This window comes from Chlorocebus sabaeus, chromosome 12 (genome assembly GCF_047675955.1).
Source record: "Chlorocebus sabaeus isolate Y175 chromosome 12, mChlSab1.0.hap1, whole genome shotgun sequence".
Lineage (NCBI taxonomy): Eukaryota > Metazoa > Chordata > Mammalia > Primates > Cercopithecidae > Chlorocebus > Chlorocebus sabaeus.
The window spans coordinates 75,403,974-75,427,552 of NC_132915.1; the positions used below are offsets into that span (position 1 = coordinate 75,403,974).

The 23,579-nt window shown below is 36.3% G+C and overlaps 1 protein-coding gene across 6 annotated transcripts in view; it reads left to right on the forward strand.

Moving 5' to 3' along the window:
* FSD1L (fibronectin type III and SPRY domain containing 1 like) overlaps positions 1–23,579 on the forward strand; it is an 89,071-nt gene that overhangs the window by 14,664 nt on the left and 50,828 nt on the right. For 5 of the 6 annotated variants that reach the window (XM_037983150.2, XM_037983089.2, XM_037983092.2 and 2 more), the window contains 4 exons: positions 3,424–3,519; positions 7,453–7,584; positions 11,136–11,237; positions 18,890–18,912. In XM_037983150.2, the coding sequence (XP_037839078.1) occupies positions 7,534–7,584; positions 11,136–11,237; positions 18,890–18,912 (176 nt within the window). In that variant the 5' untranslated portion in view covers positions 3,424–3,519; positions 7,453–7,533. Of the gene's footprint in view, positions 1–3,397; positions 3,520–7,452; positions 7,585–11,135; positions 11,238–18,889; positions 18,913–23,579 lie in introns of all 6 variants that reach the window. The other variant, XM_037983136.2, reaches the window with a different exon arrangement.

The window sequence follows — 23,579 nt, forward strand, 5'->3', positions numbered from 1 at the left end:
AGAGACAGGGTTTCGCCTTGTTGGCCAGGCAGGTTTCGAACTTCTGACCTCAGGTGATCCACCCGCCTCAGCCTCCCAAAGTGTTGGGGTTACAGGCATGAGCCACTGTGCCTGACAGTTTTTTTTTTTTTTTTTTTTTTTTTTTTTTTTTGAGACAAAATCTTGCTCTGTTGCCCAGGCTGGAATGCAGTGGTGAGATCTCAACTCACTGCAGCCTCCACCTCCTGGGTTCAAGTGATTCTCCTGCCTCAGCCTCCTGAGTAGCTGGGATTACAGGTGCACACCATCACACCTGGCTAATTTTTGTAATTTTAGTAGAGAGGAGTTTCACTATGTTGGCCAGGCTGGTTTTGAACTCCTGACCTTAAGTGATCTGCCTGCCTTAGCTTCCTGAAGTGTTGGGATTACAGGTGTGAGCCACTGTGCCTGGCCTTTTTTCAGCTTTTATTGAACTCACATATATCATGGTGATTGAAATTTTGTCACTGGGTTGAATTCATTGGGCCTGGCTCCTCTTTTTCATAGAAGGTGATCTTTTCAGAAGATTCTTCTACTTTTGTTCTGGTAGAATGTTACCAACTTTTCTCTGAAGTTCATTAGAAGTGCCTTCCAGTGAATCAAGCTGTGATTCTCTACTATGAAAATTCCAGCAGTTCTCTGTCATTGAAAACTCTTGGCAAATAAGGTATTTAAAGAATATGTACTGTATTGTATGAGTAGACCATATGATGGGCTAATTGATTGGATTTAGAGGCAGTATTCCAAAGTAGTTAAGACCATGGGCTTTGGACATAGATCATTTTTACCTTACTAGCAGTGTTACTTTGAATCTCCATTTTCTCATCTGCACAATACGGACGTAACTCTGCCATTTTGAGGGATAGAAGGGGAGGCAGATTCAGTTCATTAGCCAGAAACAGCCCTGTCTTATTAACTGAAACCTACTATAAAGTCTGAGTATTGTACAGACCTGTTTTTACTATTCCATTGTGTTGCTTTTAAATATGTATTGAGCTGGGCATGGTGGCTCAAGGCTGTAATCCTAGCACTTTGGGAGGCCAAGGCAGGTGGATCACCTGAGGTCAGGAGTTTGAGACCAGCCTGGCCAACATGGCAAAACCCTGTCTCTACTAAAAATACAAAAATTAGCTGGGCATGGTGGCTCATGTCTATAATCCCAGCTACTCAGGAGGCTGAGACAGGAGAATCACTTGAACCTGTGGGCGGAGGTTGCAGTGAGCCGAGATGGCGCCATTGCACTCCAGCCTGGGCGACAGAGTGAGAGTCCATCTCAAAAAATAAATAAATAAATAAATAAATAAAATAATAAATATGTATTGAGGCTGGATGCAGTGGCGCCTGTAATCCCAGCACTTTGGGAAGCTGAGGCAGGCAGATCACTTGAGGCCAGGAGTTTGAGACCAGCCTAGTCAACATAGTGAAACTCTGTCTCTACTAAAAATATAAAAATTAGCTGGGTGTGGTGGCACATGCTGGTAATCCTAGCTACTCAGGAGATGGAGGCAGGAGAATTGCTTGAACCTGGGATGTGAGGTTGCAGTGAACCAAGATTGCGTCACTGCACTCCAGCCTGGTTGACAGTGAGACTGTCTCAAAAAAACAAAAAGCAAAAAAAAAAAAAACAAAAACAAAAACAAAAAAAAGAAAGAAAAAAGTACTGAGCCTACGTTGGGTGAGTACTTGGAAGATTTAAGTCCTTTGACTTCTTCTCCATTTCTGTATTACCTCTGTTGCTTCTCCAACTGCGTCCACCCCTCCCCCAAGTCTTGGTGCACCAGTTCTTGGGAAGAGTATTGGCAGGATAAACACTTAATTCTCGGTCTTCATTGGTGTTCTTTCACAGTATAACTTCATTGTGTTATTATATTAAAATACCAACAGTAGTGACAGTGGGAAGAAGTAGTGTAAGTGAATAAAACAGAGAACCCTTAGGCAGCCCCAGGGATGATAATAAAAACCTCCTTATCTCCAGGAATTTTGAGACTCAAAGGAGAACTGTTACTGTTAAATTAAAAATTTTCAGCCGGGTGCAGTGGCTCATGCCTATAATCCCAGCACTTTGGGAGGCTGAGGCAGGTGGATCTCCTGAGGTCAAGAGTTTGAGACCAGCCTGGCCAATGTGGTGAAGCCCTGTCTCTACTAAAAATGCAAAAAGTGGCTGAGCCATGGTGGCAGGCACCTGTAATTACAGCTACTTGGGAGGCTGAGGCAGGAGAATTGCTTGAACCCAGGAGGTGGAGGTTGCAGTGAGCCGAGATCACGCCATTGCCCTCCAGCCTGGGAGACAAGAGCAAAACTCTGTCTCGAGGAAAAAAACTTAAAAAAAAAGATGTTACCTCCCTTCAGACTATTTCCTGGGCTCCTTATGTATAACCCTTTATCGATATCTGATTATATTTTTAGGAGAACCTTTATTTCACAAAGTCTTGTAGGCTTTATTAAAACATTTAAGCTCATAGGTACTTACAGAAAAAAGTCCTATGCTTCTGAGAAAATTACAAAGTATTAAAGTACTTGCATTTGATTTTTTTCTGAGACTATAAATAACCTTGTTTGGTTTTTGCTATTGCTACCAATGAGTAGTTACTGCAGCTAGACTTGTGCTGTCCAATATGATAGCATTGGTTACATTTGGCTATATAAACTTAAATTAATTAATTACAGTTGAAAAAATTAAATTTAGTTCCTCAGTTCTAGTCACATTTCAAGACTTCATTAACTGTGTGTGGCTGGTGGCTGCCATATTGGGCAGCACATTTACAGGACATTTCCATCACAGTGGAAAATGTTATTGGATAGCACCGAACCAGAGAGAAAATTAACCAAATGTTTTATTTAAATAGGAAGCATTATCAAAGTCTCAGCTATTTGCTACTAAAATTGCTTGATTTATTATAGTTCTACGGCATCTGTAAACGTTGGAATGAATGTTGTCATTCTAAATGCACATTTATTATCTAGTTTCGTATCTCTAAAATATGTTTATTTTTGTAAATAAATAAAATGTTGATGAATTTATGTCTCCTTGCTTTTATTCCTTGAATCCTGATGTTGTATTCCGTTTCCATTTGTTTTTACATCATTTAAAGATTTTGCTCTATTCCATTGCCATGGCCGATGACCTAAAATAATTCTATTGGTATTAAGTTAAACTGATCAGTTTCAATCTGAAAAGTATCATGGGGATTAAGTTGTATATTAGGAATAAGAGGGCTTAATATAGTACAAATATATACCCCATCTTTTCTAATTATAAGCCTTTGGAAGTTTTGAACAATGAGAAATTTTACATTGCTCCTATTTGTTGTACTCTTACATAAAGTTTGTTTAGAGAATGCTTGTTAATGAGTTTTATAACTCTTTCATTGAAATATAGTGTTTTAATGTTTTTCTTAATTCTAGGAAGCTCTACAGAGGATCATTTCAACTCTGGCAAATAAAAATGATGAAATTCAGAACTTCATTGATACACTAAATCATACACTAAAAGGAGTTCAGGTATGATTTTTTAATGAAAAATTTTATATAAATACGTCACAACTAATGAGTCAAATCTGAAGTACAAATATACTCTATGAACTTTGGGTTATAAACTAATGGAGGTGAGAGCAGGGTTTTAAAATAGCAGATAAAGTAAAAATGTTTTCATTGCAATTCCTGTTTTGTCCATGGAAAAATCAAAATAGTAAGAGAAAAGGAAAACTCTGGAATAGTAGTTGTTAGGGAGTACCAGAGTGCTCACTTTAGTCCTTTTCCATTTGACATTTTTTTTAATATAAATTAAGAGCAATTTGTACTTTTTCAAAAGTACTGGCAAGTAAAACATTTCTTTTGCAATAAACAATGGAAGAAAAATGTTGGCCACATGTGATGGCTCATGCCTGTAATCCCAGCACTTTGGAGGCTGATGCAGGTTGATAGGTTGACCCCAGGAGTTTGAAACAAGCCTGGGCAACATGGCAAGACCCCATCTCTACCATAAATAAATAAATAGATAAATAAATAAATAAAATTTAAAAAAAATTAGCTGGGTGTGGTGGCATACACATGTAGTCCCAGTTACCCAGGAGGCTGAGGTAGGAGGATCGTTTGAGCCTAGGAGGTCAAGGCTGCAGTGAGCAGTGATTGTGCCACTGCACTCCAGCCTGGATGATAGAACGAGACTGTGTCTCAAAAAGAAAATAAAATGTTATTGGTAAGGGGTCTACTTGTAGAAGCAGATGAAATTAAGTAAAAGGTAAAGGGCCCATTGAGGAGGGAGAGGAATACTTAAGAAAATAGTTCCAGGTTTGGGGAGATAATTTATGTTGTAAGTAGTGACATACTGATTGTGGAAGAGAGAACTCAAGATAATCTGGTTGCTGGAAACGTAAAATCTACCAAGACTGAATGAGAAAGAAATAGAAGTATGAATAGGTCAATAATGAATAAGGAAATTGAATCCACAATAAAGTCTCCCATCAAAGAAAAGCCTGCAACCTGGTGGTTTTATCGCTGAATTCTACCAAATATTTAAAGAACTACTATCAGTTCTTCTTAGCCTCTTCCAAAAAAATCAAAGAGGAGGGAGTGCTTCCAAATCCATTTTACAAATTCAACATTACCCCAATAATGAAGCCAAACCAGGGATACTACAAAAGAGAGAACTACAGGCCAATATTCCTAATCAACATAGATGCAAAAATTCTCAATAAAATATTAGCAAACTGAATTCAGTAGCACCTTAAAAAGATCATTTACCATGATCCAGTAGGTTTCATGCCTGGGATGCAAGGATGGTTCAACAGAAGTCAATAAATGTGATATACCATGTTAACAAAACTAAAGACAAAAAAAAAGTGTATGGTTATCTCAGTAGATGCAGAAAAATAATTTGACAAAATTGAGCATCCTTTCATGATAAAAACTCTCAACAAATTGGGTATAGAAGGAATGTACCCCAACACAGTAAAGGCCATATGTATAATAGCAGTCTCACAGCTACCATCTTATCAAAGGTGAGAAGTCAAAAGCTTTTTCTGTAAAGTCGGGAACAAGACAAAGATGTTTCCTCTCACCACTTTTTTCTTTTTTCTTTTTTTTTTTTTGAGACAAAGACTTGTTCTGTCACCCAGGCTGGATTGCAATGTCGCAGTTTCGACTCACTGCAACTTCTACTTCCCAGGTTCAAGCAATTCTCCTGCCTTAGTCTTTAGAAAACTCTAAAGACTGTACCAGAAAACTATTAGAACTGATAAATTCAGTAAAGTTACAGAATGCAATATCGATGCACAAAAATCAGTATTCTGTACACGAAAAACGAACTATTTCAAAAAGAAAATAAGAAAACAATCCCATTTACTGTAGCATAAAAAAATAGGAATAAATTTACCTAAGGAAATGGAAAATCTGTATACTGAAAGCTATAAAACAGTGATGAAAGAAATTTAAGAAGACATAAATGAATGGAAAAATATCCCATGTTTGTGGATTAGAAGAATTAACATTGTTAAAATATTTGTACTACCCAAAGTAATCTACAGATTCATTGTAATCTCTATCCAAATACCAGTGTCATTTTCCACAGAAATAGAAAAAATCCTAAAATGTATATAGAAATACAAAAGACCCAGAATAACCAAAATAATCTTTAGCAAAAAGAACATTCATGAGAGGCCGAGTTGGGTAGATCACCTGAAGTTAGGAGTTCAAGATCAGCCTGGCCAACATTGTGAAACCCCATCTCTACTAAAAATAAAAGAATTAGCTGGTTGTGGCGGGCGCCTGTAATCTCAGCTAGTTGAGAGGCTGAGGCATGAGAATCGCTTGAACCCAGGAGGTGGAGGTTGCAGTGAGCTGAGATTGTGCCACTGCACTCCAGCCTGGGTTGATAGAGCAAGACTCTGTCTCAAAAAAAAAAAAAAAAAGAAAAGAAAAAAAGAAAAAAAAATCATTATTTTAGCTGTCTTGAACGATTTTTTTGGAAAATTGGAGAATCAGCTTTCTTTAGATAAGCATAAAGCTAATGACTGTAAAGCTCCTGATCTGTGGACAAGAGAATCATCACATTTGATATCTGGAAAGAGAGATCTTATGTAGATCTAGCTCAAACCATTCTTCTGGTTGATAAATTTTAGAATTCTACCTTAACGTTAGAAAAACGGTAGTGGGGGAATTTAACTACACCCTTGTTGCTGAAGATGGGGGCTTAGTAGTAGGCAAAAGGCAACAAGATGCCATCTGGTGATTGAGAGGAAAATAATCTATTTCTTTTTTATGAATGAATAAACTGAGGTCTAGGAATTTAAGTGCCTTGTACAAGGTCATGCTGTTACTGAGTGGCTAGTGTGGGATTTGAGTTAGGTCTTTTCCCTTCCGGACTGCACATTCCACTTCTGTAGTTGTTCTTACCATTGTAAATAGACTAGTAAAATGATTACCACCACCTTTGGTGAGGTGCCAGTGAGGTGTCTAGTTTTTATAAACATTACAAGCGAAAGTTTGGACATATAATATTATAATAGATTGTATATATTAGTTCTCTTAGTGCCAGTTCGCTTCTCTTAATTGAATGATTCATCCAAGTTGAAAAATGTCTTAAGAGAATTTCTTCTATCTCATATTTGTTGCAAGTGTGGATATTGCTTATCTAGGGATTTTACAAATAATTTAATTTATTTTTTGTTGAGGTAGCAGCATCTTGCTTATGGACGCAATGGGGAACTCTGAGAAGTCAAGAGACTTGAAATGCCTTATTGACCATGTTACTAGTAACATAGTTACTAGTGTGGCTTTGGGCAAGTAACTTACCTGTATTTTAATTAATAAAATACAGGATTTGAATACAAATTCTAGTCATTAGATGATTCAATATTTGATAAATATCTTAGGATCCAATAAATAATTGCTTAGTCTTTTAATTTCTGTTTATCTTATATAAATGCAGTGTTTTAGAGACCCTGAAAGATTTTAAAATTTAGACAAAATCTGCCTCATTTCTGTTTGTGCAAAGTGTTCCTCAGAATTACTGAATTAAAATCTCTGGAATATTGTATTAAAATACCTCACCAGTGATTCTGATACGCACCAGAGGTTAAGAACCACTGGCTTAAAGTCTGCCTGAGATACTGAAGGTCTGGACAAAGTTGGGAATCTTCAAACATCCTTTCATGTTGTCCTGTGGAAACAGTAAAGTGAAGAGCGTATGGGGCTAGTCCATAAAAGGCAACTTAACTGATAGTATAGCTGAAACAGTACTGTTAGCATTAGCAGGCAGTTTGTTGCATTTATCTCTTTTGAAAGCCTTAAGTCAAACATTAGAATTATGTTATTTTTATATTAGGCCAATATAGTTTATAATATAAATTTATTCTCTCTTTTGGACATACCTTTTAGTTTTTAAATGTTTGATAGCTCTTCAGTAAAATTGTTTTGTTTTGTTTTTTTCAACAGGAAAATTCGTCCAACATACTCTCAGAGTTAGACGAAGAATTTGATAGTTTATACTCTATACTGGATGAAGTAAAAGAAAGTATGATTAACTGTATCAAGCAGGAACAAGCTCGTAAATCCCAAGAGTTACAGGTGAGATCATACAACTGTTAAAGTATGGATAATTTTAATCTATTTAATGCTCAATTTATGGTAAGCAAAGATTAGTGAATTTCTTAGTATACCTTGAAGAATATGGTTTTTTGTTTTGGCCATAAGTATTCTAAAATTATGGTTTTAAAAAAACCAATTTATTCTCTTAACCTTTTTTTTTTTTTTGGAGACAAAGTCTGGCTCTGTCACCCAGGCCAGAGTGATCTTGGTTCACTGCAACCTCCGCCTCCCAGGTTCAAGTGATTCTCCTGCCTCAGCCTCCCAAGTAGCTGGGATTACAGGTGCCCACCACCACATCTAGCTAATTTTTGTATTTTTAGTAGAGACGGAGTTTCACCATGTTGGCCAGGCTGGTCTCAAACTCCTGACCTCAGGTGATCCACCTGTCTTGGCCTCCCAAAGTGTTGGGATTACAGGTGTGAGCCACTGTGTCCGGCCAATTCTCTTAACCGTTTTAAACTGTATAGTGTACAATTTGATGGTGTTAAATATATTTACATTTTTGTATAACAGATCTCTAGAATTTTTTCATCTTGTGCAAGTGAAACTTTATGTCCCTTGATCAACAACTCATTTCCACTTCTTACTAGCTCCTGGCAATCATATTATTTTCTGTTTCCATGACTACTCTACATGTCTCATAAGTGAAATCATAGCATTTGTCCTTTTATGACTTATTTCCACTCAGCATAATGCCCTCAAGATTTATTCATGTTATAGCATGTCTAGGATTTTCTCCTTTTTTGTGGTTGAATAATATTCTACTTATGTATATACCACATTTTCTTTATCCATTTATATGTCTATGGACATTTGGGCAGCTTACATGTCTTAGCTATTGTGAATAATGGTGCAATGAACGTGGGAGTTTAAATATCTCTTTGAGATTCTGTTTTCAATTCTTTTGGATATGTATACTTAGAAGTAGGATTGCTGAATCATGTGGTAATTCTCTTTTTAGTTTTCTGAGGACCCTCTATATAATGTGTTCCATAGTGGCTGCACTATTTTACATTCCTACCAGCCCAAGGGTTCCAGTTTTTTCACATACTTGCCAATGCTTTTTATCTTCTGGGTTTTTTTTTGATAGTGGCCATCATAATGGGTATGACATGCTATTTCATTACGGTTTGGCTTTGCATTTCCCTCGTGACTAGTGATGTTAACCATCTTTTCATGTGTTTGTTGGCCATCAGTGTATTTTCTTTAGAGAAATGTCTATTCAGGTTCTTTGGCCATCTTTTAATTGGGTTACTTGTAGGGTTTTTGTGGTTGTTAAGTTGCAGCAGTTTTCTATACATTCTGGATATTAACTCCTTACCAGGTATATGATTTGCAGTTTTTTCCCCCCCATTTTGTAGGCTGCTTTTTTACTTTGTTGGTTGTTCCATTTGATATGGAGAAGTTTTAAAGTTTTACATCATCTCATTTGTCTATTTTTGCTTTCATTGTCATATCCGGGAAATCATTGACACACACAGTGTTATGAAGCTTTTCCCGTATGTTTTCTTCTAGGAGCTTTAGAGCTTATGTTTAGGTCTTCAATCCATTTTTAGTTAATTTTTGCATGTGGTGTTAAGTAAGGGACCTACTTTTTTTTTTTTCCTTATGGATATTCGGTTTTCCTAGCACCATTTGTTGAAGAGAGTGTCCTGTCCCTATTGTTCAACCTTGGTACCTATGTCAAAGATCATTCGATCATATATGTGAAGGGTAATTTCAGGGCTGTCTGTTTTGTTCCATTGGTCTGTGTATCTGTCTTTATGCCAGTAGTACATAGTTTGGGGTCCTATAGTTTTGTAAGATATTTTGAAATCAGGAGTGTTGAGGCATTCAACTTTTTTCTGTTTCAAAATTGTTTGTGCAGTTCAGGGTCCCTTGAGATTCTACATGAATTTTACATGTATTTTTTCTATTCCTACAAAAAATGTCTTGGGATTTTGACAGTGATTACATTGAATTTATAGATTGTTTTGGGTAGTATGGACAGTTTAACAATATTAAATGTTCCAGTCTATGAACATGAATATCTTTCCCTTTATTTTTGTTGTATATTTCTTTTAGCATTGTTTTGTAGTTTTGGGTGTATAGGTCTCATGCCTTGTTGGTTAAGTTTATTTCAAAGTATGCTGTTCTTTTTGATGCTGTTATAAGTGGATTTTTTTCTTATTTTCCTTCTTGGATTGTTCATTATTGGTGTGTAGAAGTGCAAATTTTTGTGTTTTGATTTGAGTTATAGATATCTTTGAGCACCTAAAAGCTATGGGAAAACACGTATGTTCTCTTTCTGTCTTACATATACACTGTACATGCACAATTTCCAGGCATCAGATACCCTCTGAAGCATGTCCATACTCCCCAGGTTGAGGTTTGTTGTTCATATTTGGGGGCAGGTGATGTACTACTTAAATAATTCAAGGATAATTTGTTTATTCATAAAGTTTCCATACATTTCAATAAATACTAATAAGAAATGAATTCATTTAAAAAACAAAACACTGTAGAAGAAAGGACAACTCAGCGTCTTCTGAAGATCCAACCAAAAACTCATCCTGTGCAGAATTCTGTTATGTTTTGGACCCAGACCCTTCTTTACAGCACCACTCTGGAATGGCCTTTAGGCATCCAGCTGCTTAATCTCCAATCTTCCCTTTTCCCTCCCCTTACTTCTTTACCAGAGCAGCTCTAATGGTCTTCATCTACCACTAGCCAACATTTCTGTCACCCTAACTTGTACCACATATTAAACCTGCCACCAAAGTGGCCATGGGTCATGTCTTTTCTCCTGCCTTTCCTTCTTCCCATCAAGTACCAAAAACTCTTGCATATAGAGTGTGCGTTATCCATTTCAATCAGCCCCCTAGCCTTCCCTGGTGTGAGTGATGTTCCAGTGCTGCTGGTAATATTTTCCCTTTTCACTTACCTCTCAGTTCCTAGTACCTCATTGATGTCTGTTGTTTGTCGGGACCTTCTTTCTGCTTGAATATATGTGGACAGTTTGTTCTTCTGGCATTGTTACAGGGGAGCTGGGAGCAGCCAATAGAAACATTTTTAAAACTTGCAGTTTGTTAGATAAAATTGAATTGCAAACATTCATCTTTAGAGCAGGAACTTTGCCATTTAGGTTTAGAAAAATGCTTCCTACTCGTCCCATATTTTTTATGTATCTTGAATTGCTAGTTTTTAATTAATGCCAGTTGACTAAGCTTTGCTTAGGTCCTTTTTTGTTTTAAAGGATGAGTATATCTTTGCCTGTATGCAGTTAAGCTGTTTTTGATAAATTATGGAAAGAGGTACAACGTATTAAGATAATTAAAATTTGTTTTGTATATATATATAAAAGAAATATAACAAATTTTTTATATATATGTAAAACTTGTCTTGATTATCTTGCTACAGTAGCTCACTGAAATATTTTTCCTCTGTTATTGCTATTAAAATTATTTGTAAGTTTATTATAACAATATGTATTTAAGATTCTGATGGCAATAGGAAACTTCATTTTAATGATTTATTTATTTTTTTCCTAGAGTCAAATTAGTCAATGTAATAACGCCCTGGAGAACTCTGAAGAACTATTAGAATTTGCAACAAGGTCATTAGATATAAAGGAACCCGAAGAATTTTCAAAGGTACACAAAAACTGCATTAATACACTTAACAAGGAAAGTTGTATTTTTAAAAAGGTGTTTTTGTTTTTCTTTAGTTTTGGATTTCTTTACTGATTTCTAATACTAATAAAGGCTTGGGGTTTCTTGATAAGTAAAATGCTAGCTGTTCATTTATTCCAAAGCGAACACTTAGAAGTGTGTGTCTTTAGGGTCATCAACAAATATGTTTAAAAAGCGTTTCTGTGTTTCCGTCTATGAGCTGATTGGGAAAGCATTATCACTTTATGCATATGAGCACTGTAACTGTGTAACTTCTTATTGCAGATAAATGCCCCCAATGCTTGATTTAAGTAATTGAATGTTTTATTAAAACATGGAAATGTAGATCCTTACTTAAGGGATATGTTTAGTATAAAAATGTAAAGAGTAGAGCAAGAAGCCTGCTAATGTTTTAACTTAGATCCTGGTGTTTAAGTGATTGTAAATTCTAAATTCTAATTCTTCTTTTAAGTAGGGTCGTTTTAAATGATTGCCATTTCATCAAATCAAACCCAGAAATGTAGAATATATTTTAAAATGATGTGAAAAGAGTTGGAAATTAAGCTATATAATTAGCAAAAATTACTGTGTGGTTATCAAGATAATTTGAGTTTGATGTTATTTACTTCACCTTTGTGGAGTATATAGTGAGCTGCATTGGTGTTAGAAAGGTAGCTTTATAATTGATTTATGCCTAGTGATTGTTTTCATTTTATGATTTTCTGTGAACTTGAAGGTAGAAAAAACTTCCTTGAGAAGGTAACATTTGCCACCTTACATCTTTGGATATTAAAATTGAACTTTAACATGGATATCTTCTTTTAAACAAATGAATCAAAACAAAAGTTCTTTTGCAGTAAGCCAGTGCATGAATTAATTCTTTAAATTTGGAGGTGAGTTGTAAAGACACTAATGCACATAAGTGGACTTATTATATAAGGAATTATGAGGGAAATGTACCATACTTAAAAGTACTTTAAAAGTATGATATGTTGGCCAGGTGTGGTGGCTCATGCCTGGAATCTCAGCACTATGGGAAGCCAAGGTGGGTGGTTTGCTTGAGCCCAGGAGTTTGAGGCCAGCCTGGGCAACATGGTGAGATCCTGTCTGTACAAAATACATAAAAAAATTAGCCGGGCATGGTGATGTGCACCTGTACTCCCAACTACTTGGAGGCTGAGGTGGGAGGATTGTCTGAGCCTAGGAAGTCGAGGCTGCACCAAGCTGTGATTACGCCGCTGCACTCTAGCCTGGGCAACAGAGCGAGACTCTATCTTAAAAAACAAAAAACAGTCCAGGCGCGGTGGCTCACGCCTGTAATCCTAGCACTTTGGGGGGCCGAGACTGGCAGATCATGAGGTCAGGATATCGAGACCATCCTGGTTAACATGGTGAAACCCCGTCTCTACTAAAATACAAAAAATAAAAATAAAAAAAATTAGCCGGGCGTGGTGTCGGGCACCTGTAGTCCCAGCTACTCGGAGGCTGAGGCAGGAGAATGGCATGACCCCAGGAGGCGGAGCTTGCAGTGAACCGAGATCGTGTCACTGCACTCCAGCCTGGGAGACAGAGCGAGACTCCACCTCAAAAAAAAAAAAAAAAAGTACGATATGTCACTTACTTAGAGGGCATTCATGTGATAACCTTAAATGTCTGGAACATAGCTAAGAAACATGCAGAAAGCAAAAGATGTCTTAGTCATCAAAATCAACATCATAGAGTTCATGACAAGAGTTAATGTCCTCTATTCAAGATCATTTCTCAGAATCTGTTCACTATTGTACTTGATACTACTATTATTTTCAGTATTTTTCTTTCTGTTTTCTACTTGTCAACAAATTACCCTTTTAGTGGAGTAGGGCAGTTGTTAATGACAGGTATAGTCATAGCAGTAAGAATTACCAACTGACAGCCTGAGAGTGAGGAAGAAGACAGGAAAACTATAGAATGTGGAGACTAATAATCAAAAATGCCTTGAATCCAGTTGATTTAAGGAGGGACTGAAACTTGGAAAAACTATGATAAAAGTTTATTTTTCCCATGTTTCTCTTTCTGTTGACATTTTCAGAGTTCTTCTGTCTTCTTTCTCCCAAATGCTACCCTTTTCTGTTTCACTGTCCTTTATTCTTTCCAGCTTTGTTTCTGTTATAATTTGTTCCTGACAGATTATAAGTTAGAAAGGTTCTGATAAAATAAGTCACATTGTGGTTTAATTTGCCACTTTGCTTATTCTTACTATTTGGGTCTTGTCTTGCAGCAGTTTATAGTTTTAGTAGCTTAAACCATTTGGTATTTAGTAGCTTAAACCATTTGGAGATGTGGTGAAATGAATTACAACCATGTGTCGCTTAACGATGAGGATGTCTTCTAAGAAATGTATCATTAGGCGATTTCATCATTGTGGGAACATTAGAGTATAATGGCACAAACCTAGATAGCATAGCCTACTACATACCTCGGCTGTATGGTATAGTTTGTTGCTTCTATGCTGCAAACCTGTGTAGCATGTTACTGTACTGAATACTGTAGACAGTTGCAATACAGTGGTATTTGTGTATCTCAACATAGAAAGGGTATAGTAAAAATACAGCATTATAATTTTATGGGACCACCATTGTATATGCAGTTCATTATTGACTGAAATGTAGTTATGTGGCACATTACTGTATCTGTCAGTGTTTCCTAGCCAGAAATCTGGGCTTATTATTTAGGAAAAATGCTTAACTGAGAGCTGCTTGCAATTATTTTCTTCATATGTCCAGATAATAATTTGATTTCAAGTAAAAAACTAAGTTTACTTTCCTAGCCAGCTACATGGACTACAGGCCTGCCTCAGACACCTAGTTGCTGAGTGAATAGGGAGAGATGACTTTGGAGATTATTAGTCTAGCAGTATATTGTTAGATGTCTGGAAAAAGAAATTCATTTAAGGTATACTGTTTGTGAATATCCCATATTAAAGTGCTTAAATGAGATTAATATGAATGGCTCATGAGGACAAAAAGATAGCATAGGCTAAATTCGAGTATCTTTTCATACTTCATTATCTTAAAAAAGTATTTTAAGTTCTGGTATTTAAATTATCACGTTGCAGTATCTCAGCATGAGAACTGAATGTGAAACTATGCTATTTACCAGCATTTTATACTCTCTGAAAGTAAACAAATACAAATAGCACAAATGCAAAAATAATTTAGAACATACTTTCACTTTTTTTTTTTAACTGCTAGAAGTTTGGTTGTTAGTAAATTTATGCAGAAGGATCACCAGCAAATGGGATCCAGATCATTAGCTTTATTCCTGGACTTAGCAAATTGGCAACATCCCACCAAATGTGGGTTCTCTGCTAACAGCTGGCCTGCAGAACACTGCTTGGATCCTTTACCAAAATTAGTATTTCTATTCCCACCCTGACTTTAGACCTTGAATTCTCTCTATAGAAAGAGCTGACAATTTCCAAGTCAGTGTAACTAACTTGCCATCACAATCATGCCACATGTACTTCAGTTGTCAGACTAGAAGGGAGAAAATAGTTTCCTACCCATGAGGTCCCTGTAATGGAATAAAAAGTACAGTTAGGTGAAAGGGGAGCAGTGTCTTCTGCATTTGACCACAGCTGAAGAGGGAGAATGGGTTTAGTGTATTTCCCACATCTCACTCATAATGAATGATTCGCCTGCAGAATATTGTCCAGTGAGTGTTAGGCTCTGACCACTGGCAAGAGTGAACAAGAAGAGGAGTGGGTAGAAGCTCACTCAGTACTTTCAAGTAAGCAGAAATACTGCCAGAAGCTCCCTCTGTTGGCTGAAGTTAAGAATGTTAGGAGAGAGGAGAGGACCTTCAACAAAAGCATGAATGTTTCAGTTTTGAGGGCAATATAAAAAAACAGATCTAAATATTTGTTAAGCATAGGACAAATTGTAGTTTTCACCTTAATTTCATTTCTTGGTGTTTGTGTCTTACAGAAATGCAATCTCCTGTACAGATATGTCTAATCATGAAACAGTTGCATGCAGTACTATATTTCAAAGTGTATTTCAAGTTATTCACTGTGGCTTTTGTGACAGATTCTTTCAAATGATCGTTTTTTGAAAAATAGTTCCTTTCATAAACAGATAAATATATGTCTGCCAAATACAAAACTTCTAATGTATGGAATTAACTCATGTGCAATCTGTTTTTTTTTTCCCAAAGACATATTTTTGCCTAAAGGAAAATAATGTTTTGAGGCTCTTTTTCCCTCTCCCTTTCTATAAAAAGAGAAATGATGATATTAAAGAAGAAAGATAGAAACAGTAAGATACTTTATCTTCAAAGTGCTTGATAAATTCACAGAAGAAAATAGTTTCTATATTCACCCATTACAGATTAAGAACAAAAGAGATTGGGAAAAGATCTGTTAACTTTTTTCTGTGTGACTGGGAAAATATCTGGTTTGACCTTTAAATTTAATTGGCAGTTATGAAGATTGGTTTGCGATTACTTCTACTTGTACTCATATTACAGTTTCTCTGCATTCATATCAGAGATGGTGCCTTCCTTTCTCCCTCTCTGTCTCTCTTCCCTCATTCCCTCCATCTCTTAATTGTTTTTAAACTAAATCTTACAATTCCATTTCTTTAATCAGCCATAGAAAGGTGTCACCTGAGACCAAACTTCCTTAAGTAGAATTGTAATGCTGAATTTTGTCAAACATCTGTTTAATTAGTACCAGCTGATTCCAAGATTTACCACTGCTCTGTTGCCAACACATTTATTTGAGCCTCCGTAATTCCAGGTAGTGAGTTATGAAGAAGCTGCAATGGATGTTTAGATTTATTTTCAGGTTATGGTACTGTATATTACTGAAAAGCTTCCAGGAAGCTGAGTTATATTACTTTACTCAACATCACTCTTTAGATCTTCTACTGAAATCCTTTCTGCCAATTTTGTAATTAACAAAAGTCACCATTCTTGAAATAGAGGAATAGAAACTTAGAAGCTGTATAGTGTTGTGTATCTTTTGGATACCTTTCTGTTTAGAGAGAAGAATTCTAGAAAAAAAAATATTTTCTAATTTAAGACATTTCTTGAAATTGGGCCCTTTCAAAGAAATGTCTTCAGAATTTGAAACTCTGTCTTCTAATCATTGCTCAGAATAACTTCTTAAACCTCTCTTGCATTTATACAATATATATGCAGTACAATTTGAACCTAAATGAAAGTGGAGCCATGGGAGTTTTCAGTTTTACCAGCTGGGTATATTCGATGTAAATGCATGGACAACAGTTTTTCCTACATTATCTGGCTTTTCATTTATTCCTTTTCACAAACAGCATGGTACATGAAGTGATACCATAAAAGCTTTGCATGCATGCATATGTGCACACACACACTAAACATTTTCACCTTATTAAATTTAGTAACACTTGACACAAAATTGAATCATCGTGGTCAGTTTAAAAAATGGTAATGGTCTTCATATCATTGGGTTATGCGAGGGTGATTTGTAATATTTCTCTGAGTTCGAAACCAATTAGGAAATAAGATAAAACAAAACTGATAAGAGGCCAAATAATAATAAAAGGATGTTGGAAAAGATGGCTTTTGTTATTGGGCAAGTTTCCTGATACTAAATACCTAGAATTAGACAGACAAATTCACCCAGCCATGATCAGCAGGGGCTGCCTCAGGTGATGGGCAGGGGAAGCCACTTTCAGTGAAAGTTATGGCACAGAGGGAAAGAACAGAATATATGTTCTCTGTGGGCAGGCAAACTGCCAGAAAAAGCAGAAGGTCCTGAGCTACTCTTTTCTAGTTTCTCCTTTCAAACCCATTATCAGATAAGTCATATCATTTTCCTAGGAGAAATAAGGGAATGGAGATGCAAAGAGTAATCCTAGAAGTACTTGTTTCATATCAGGTACAGAGAAGAGTCCTCTCTTTCCTTCCTTTAACACTTACAGTAAAATCTTTTGTTTTGTAATTCCAGCTTTAATGACAGTAATTTAAAAAATCAATATAATTAACTTTTTAAACATTTTCTATCTCTGGTACTACAGTAGTTTCATGACTTAAGATACATACAGATCCCACAGAATTTGTTTGCTGTAGTATGTGGGCCTTGGAAATGATTTTTGGAAACAGTAAGGAGCAAAATTCATTAGAAAAGAAATAGAATGATTAATATACAAGGTCTCAACTGATTAGTAGTAGTGCTGAAACTGTATAATATGCTGATCTCTTAAATCTCAGTTCTGTGTTGCCTGGGCGCGGTGGCTCACGCCTGTAATCCCAGCACTTTGGGAGGCTGAGGCGGGCGGATCACAAGGTCAGGAGATCAAGACCATCCTGGCTAACATGGTGAAACCCTGTCTCTAATAAAAATACAAAAAAAAATTGCCAGGCATGGTGGCAGGTCCCTATAGCTACTCAGGAGGCTGAGGCAGGAGAATGGCGTGAACCCGGGAGGCGGAGTTTGCAGTGAGCTGAGATCGCGCCATGCACTCCAGCCTGGGCAACAGAGGAAGACTCTGTCTCAAAAAGAAAAGATCTGAGTTCTGTGTTTTTGAGTAGAAAGGGTACTCAGACCAGAATGTTTTAGGGTGGATATAAAAATGACCAATAATGAATAGGAACAACATTAGAACTGAAGAAGAGAGGCCACAGAAGCATTGCTACATATATCTAATTAACATTCAAATAAATTTAATAATTATTAAGTATTACTATGTCCTAAGCATTTTTGCTAGGCACTGGGGATACAGTGTTGAGCAAAACAGCCTTGTCTATGTCTGATATATTGTTAACTGTACTGGTTACTGTGGGGAAAAAAACTTTTGTTGGATATATTGTATGTAAATGTAAAAAGGACAACAGTTTTTACTTGTTTTTTATCATTTTATATGACCATGCAATCCCAAGTAAATAGCTGAGTTCCCTTTCTAAACTTGTGCTTTCATTAAAAAAAAAAAAGACAAAAGAGATATCATATTTAGGTTTAAGTTGGTAGCATCTATGAAATCATCATGGAGAAAGACCCCATTGCTGGAAGTATTTCTCTGGTCTCTTTGTGTCTGGATTTCTGCCGTTACAACTTTCTTTGGAGTAAAGGTGTGTGGAATTGCAGCCTAGTTGTATTTGTTAGCAGGCAAGCTTTCAGAATTCCTTGCCCTATAGAGGCATATAGAGAAAACTTGGAACAACGATTATGAAGTAGTGAAAGAAATCTCCGAAGAAAATGTAGAGAGTAAATCTGACATGTACAAGAAAACCATGAAGGAAGTTGTCCCCTGAAGGAGGTTGGTTGCTCTAGTTGATGAGTATCAGACTGAATGAAAGTGGAAGTGTGTTTTGATAATATTAAGGTAAGAAAAAAACATTTATAGTCCCCTGGAATTTGTTTGAAGTGTTAAATTTTCCTCCTAAAAGTTGATTTTTATGGGGTCTGGATTTTCTACTGTAATTCTACTATAACATCACATGAAAGCTTATGTGAACTATACACAAAAATTTTCTATAGTTTGTGTTTTGGTGAATATGAACTAATCTATTGTAGGGTTTATATCCTAACTTTTCTTGCATGTCACTGCCATTGAAACTTGCATGAAAAGCACTAACTTGCCTTCTTTCTCTTCTCCCTGATTGGCTCCAAGGCTGCCAGACAGATCAAGGATAGGTATGGTATAAAACACATTTTTACTTAAGAATTGTTATTGAAGTCAGAAATGAAATTCAGAAATAGTTTTTTAATTAAAACTGTGTTAGTTAAGATAAAAATACCCAATGACCAAGTACAAAATAAAATGTCCTCTATATATTTTCTTCGAATAACCATTGTATGAATAAGATTTTTTAAAAGCATAGTTGTGGATAATTATGTGCTTCAGAAGAATTTCATTTCTGGTATAGTAATATAGTTAGTTTTAGTTTTAGAACAGTTCTTAATTAGCTGTACTAATGAAGAGGGAAATATTTTGAATAACTTAAAAATATATACTCCTGGAATGTGTTTTTTGTTAAATTTAAATATAAGTGGGTCTTATTTTCTGTGAACTCACTCATTTTAAGTAGTCCTCAAGAACTAAAGCTCTCCTGTTTCACTGCCCTCCTGTTTAACACCTTTGTATTCTCATTCCATCCTGTTCCTGGTGCCATCTCTTTCTATTTCTAATGCCACCACTATCTGGTTAATATTCTATGGGAAGAGAAAATTAAAGATAATTATTAAAGGTTTTGACTTAAAAGGTCTTTCTTATTGGTAAAGCCAGGCTTAACATAAGAAATTTAGTACTTGTAATGAACATAGAGTGCTAAAGGAGTTGCTAGCAACATTTGGATCGCATTAACACAGATGGAACAGTTTGGATCTGCCTGTCTAGTCACTGAATGTTGTCTGTATTGAGATTATAACACATTTTTTCATTTGAGAATCATGAGATTTTCTGAAAGGCACAGCTCTTCAAAGTACCACTCCAAATCCTAGGTTAAATTATTCTTCAGATAATTCACAAAAATTTTCATTATAGATTATGTGAAAAACAGTGCCTCTATTGTTAATCTTGGCGGAAAATTTTACTTCTGTGTTTCTCTCTCTTTTTTTTTTGAGACAGAGTCTCACTCTAGCACCCAGGCTGGAGTGTAGTGGTGCGATCTTGGCTCACCGCAACCTCTACCTCCTGGGCTCAAGTGATCCTCCGCCTCAGCCTCCTGAGTAGGTGGGACTACAGGCATGTGCCACCACATCCAGCTAATTTTTGTATTTTTTGTAGAGACAGGGTCTTGCTATTTTTCCCAGGCTGGTCTGGAACACCTAAGCTCAAGCAATCTACCCAACTTGGCCTCCCAAAGTGCTGGGATTACAGGTGTGAGCCATTGTGCCTGATCCTATATTAATTTTTGTATTTTTTGTATATTTTACATCAGGCAGTAGCTAAAGACATGGATCATTCTTACAAATCCTGAATCTAGAAAGATGATTGTGAAAGTTTGAAGGTGAAAAATACTAGCGATGTGAGGAATGGATGGTAGATAGGTCAGTTTTGTGGATAAGGTAGATTTGGGTTGTGTCTGGAAATTGCTATGAGTCATCCATCGAGTCATCCATCTTCCTCCCTGGGTATATTATACTTACTGTTTAGCTACCTATCCCACTACATCCTGTTTTAGTTCCTAATTTTCTGAATTAGAAGTTACTTCCTTATCATGACCTTGCAAAATTTCTCCTTTTTTCAAGATTCTGTATGGCTCTTGGCATCACAGAATTTTGTCTGTATCCTTGAACTGTTTCTCTTTGCCCAGATTTGTTTATCAGGATTTAATTTTATGACCAATTTCAGTGGCTGTGTTCTTTACTGAAGCTTGGGTTTTTTGCCTCTTCTAAGCCAGCCTCTTGACTTGATTTCATTAGTATCCAGGTGGTCTCAGGAATTAGGGTTCAGGCAAACTCCTGTGTGTGTGTGTTTGTGTGTCTGTGTGTGTGTTTGCGTGTTCAAGCCCTATAGCATTTTTGTGGTCCCCTGCAACATTTTTACTTCCTGCGTGAGGAACATTTCTGAGTCTCAACTTAATTTTTTTTTTGAGTCTTGCTCTGTTGCCCAGGCTAGAGTGCAGTGGCGCAATATTGGTTCACTGCAGCCTCTGCCTCTCGGGTTCAAGCAATTCTCTTACCTCAGCCTCCCAAGTAGCTGGGATTACATGCACCTGCCACCACACCCAGCTAATTTGTGTGTGTGTGTGTGTTTGTAGAGATGGGGTTTCACTATGTTGGCCAGACTGGTCTCGAACCCCTGACCTCAAGTGATCTGCCCACTTCTGCCTCCCAAAGTGCTGGGATTATAGGTGTGAGCCACTGTGCCCGGCCCTTCAACTTAATTTTTAAAATTTTGATATTTAGCTTTATAATGTTCAGGTTTCTCCGATGTAGTTTTTGGTACTCCCCAAAAGTGAGCTTTTAGAATTCCATTATTACCATTTAAAATATAAAAATAATTTAAACATATAGTCATAATAAAATGACTACTTTAGCTATTTTCACCAAGTAAAGAAAGGATTTTTCTTTTTTTTTGGGCGGGGGACAGAGTCTTGCTCCATCACCCAAGCTGGAGTGCAGTGGCACAATCACAGCTTACTGCAGCCTGGACCTCCCTGGCTTAAGGGGCCCTCCCTCCTCTGCCACCTGAGCAGCTGGGACTGCAGGCACATGCCACTGTGCCCAGTTAATTTTTTGGTATCTTTTGTAGAGACGGGGTTTCGCCATGTTGCCTAGGCTGGTCTGAAACTCCTGGGCTCAAGCTGTCCTCGCCCCAGCCTTCCGAAGTGCTGGGGTTACAGATATGAGCCACCATGCCTGCCCTAGGATTATCTTTTTATAAGGGCATAGATGGACTTTAAGGGAGAATGTGTAACATATCTGAGCAAGGAATCAAATATAAAAAATGAAAATATCTGCGAAAACTCATTATTTATCATTTGCTATGGTAAAAGTTACGCAGAGGAACAGCAGGATTAAGAGAGAAAACTCAGGATAGAAATAAGATAATAGCACATCTCTACAACTTTATAGAATCACTGGCGTGTACTTCTGGGGACTTAATAATATTGGAATATGATTAGTTGAGGTATATTGCAGGAGTTATTGGTTCTTGAAAGAGAGGAGTTATGAAAGAATCAAGTTAATTAGGTAGTTTGAGGAAATTAAAACTATGTTTTGTAGTTATTTTCTCTTTGCAAAAATCAGGAGCAAAGGATCTTTGAATTTACCTTGTGCTAGTAGAAATGAACTAAGAAAATCAAGGGGAATTAAAACATACCTAGCCTCATAGATCCTGTAGTATAGAGAATTATCTAATGAATTTTCGATGTTTAGTTTGGTCTTTGAGGCACATGTCTAAATACATGCAGTTAAAGTTTAATCTTCTGAAAGATTGTAGCATTGTTGCCCATCTAAATTGATTCATGGAAACTTAAGTTTTCGTTGTCTAGAAAATAAGAGTTGTTCTTGTTTTTTTTTTTTTTTTTAAGCTTTGATAAGCCTTTCTAATGCATTTATGGGGCATATTCTTTTTCTTTGATGTCATGGTGATTGAATCAAATCTTACAGGTTTAAGGTTTTAAGTTCTTTAAAATACTTTCAGATTTTTTTCTCAACATTTCTCAGTAAACATTTTAATATTTAGTCAGTTTTGAATGAACCAAGTAGGTTCTAACCTATTCACTGATTCAGTGAGCATTTATTAAGTACATATCTGACTGTAGCTCTTTCACATGTCCTTGAATCAAAAGATACTTGGGGCTGTAAAGAATAACATATATAGGACTTAGTATTTGTTCCTTTTTATTGAAATTGTATTATTTGAGAGACAAACAGCTGAGCATAATATGCATGAAATAATCAGAATTATACTTGGCATATAGTAAGCCTTCAGTCAGTGTGAATTCCCTTTGCTGTAAATTATATTTCAGTATAGCACTTTCTTCTTGATAAACACATAAACTGTTGTTTACTCATTGTTACTATTAAATTATTACTAGTTTTGAAATGAAGTAAAATAAATACAGAAACAGTCTGACATTTTTCATCCTAAAATAAGTGAATATAGCAAGTTTGACATCTTTCATTTCATTAACTTCTTGTGTAGATTTGGCAGATCCAGTTGATTTGGCAGATCCAATTGATTTGGCAGATCCAATTGACTAGGCCTAGTATTCCCCTTGTCCCACCAGCTCTGTTTCCTTCCCCTTCCAAATTGTGTACTAGGAGGACAGTGTTCACCTGTAGTACTTCTGATCATTCTTGAACCAAAGATAGTAAGGGGCTTACTTTGTGATACTCGTGGAAATTTATTAGAATATGAAAAATTGAAATTAGAGATAAAATTACAAATTAATAGGATTAGAGGATTTCTTTTAATCTCCGGTTTTAATGGACTACAGACTCTCTGTACTTTGGATAAAGTGGCTTTATTCTTTTTTTTTTCCCCTCCACATTCATCTAGTAAATGTTTATTGAATTCCTATTATTTCCATGGCATATAATTTTTCACAGGGCTGTTTCTTATAGTAGGCTTCCCTGTAGCTGATGTTGATAGATCAGAGTGACACCTAGTATGGTATTCATTGATAATGATTTCACTTCTCTCCTTTCTTATCCATGGCCTATCTTTAGCAACTACCAAACTATACAATATTAGGTCAATCTACCTCTACTCTTATTTGAGGGTACATGGAGTAGCTCTTGTTACTAGGGAGAATGTTTGAATCAAGGTGTGATTCAAATGAATATAAATGAATTTAAGTTCATTATCTGGCATATGAAAAGGAGTAAGGCTGGCATCAGGAAGTCAT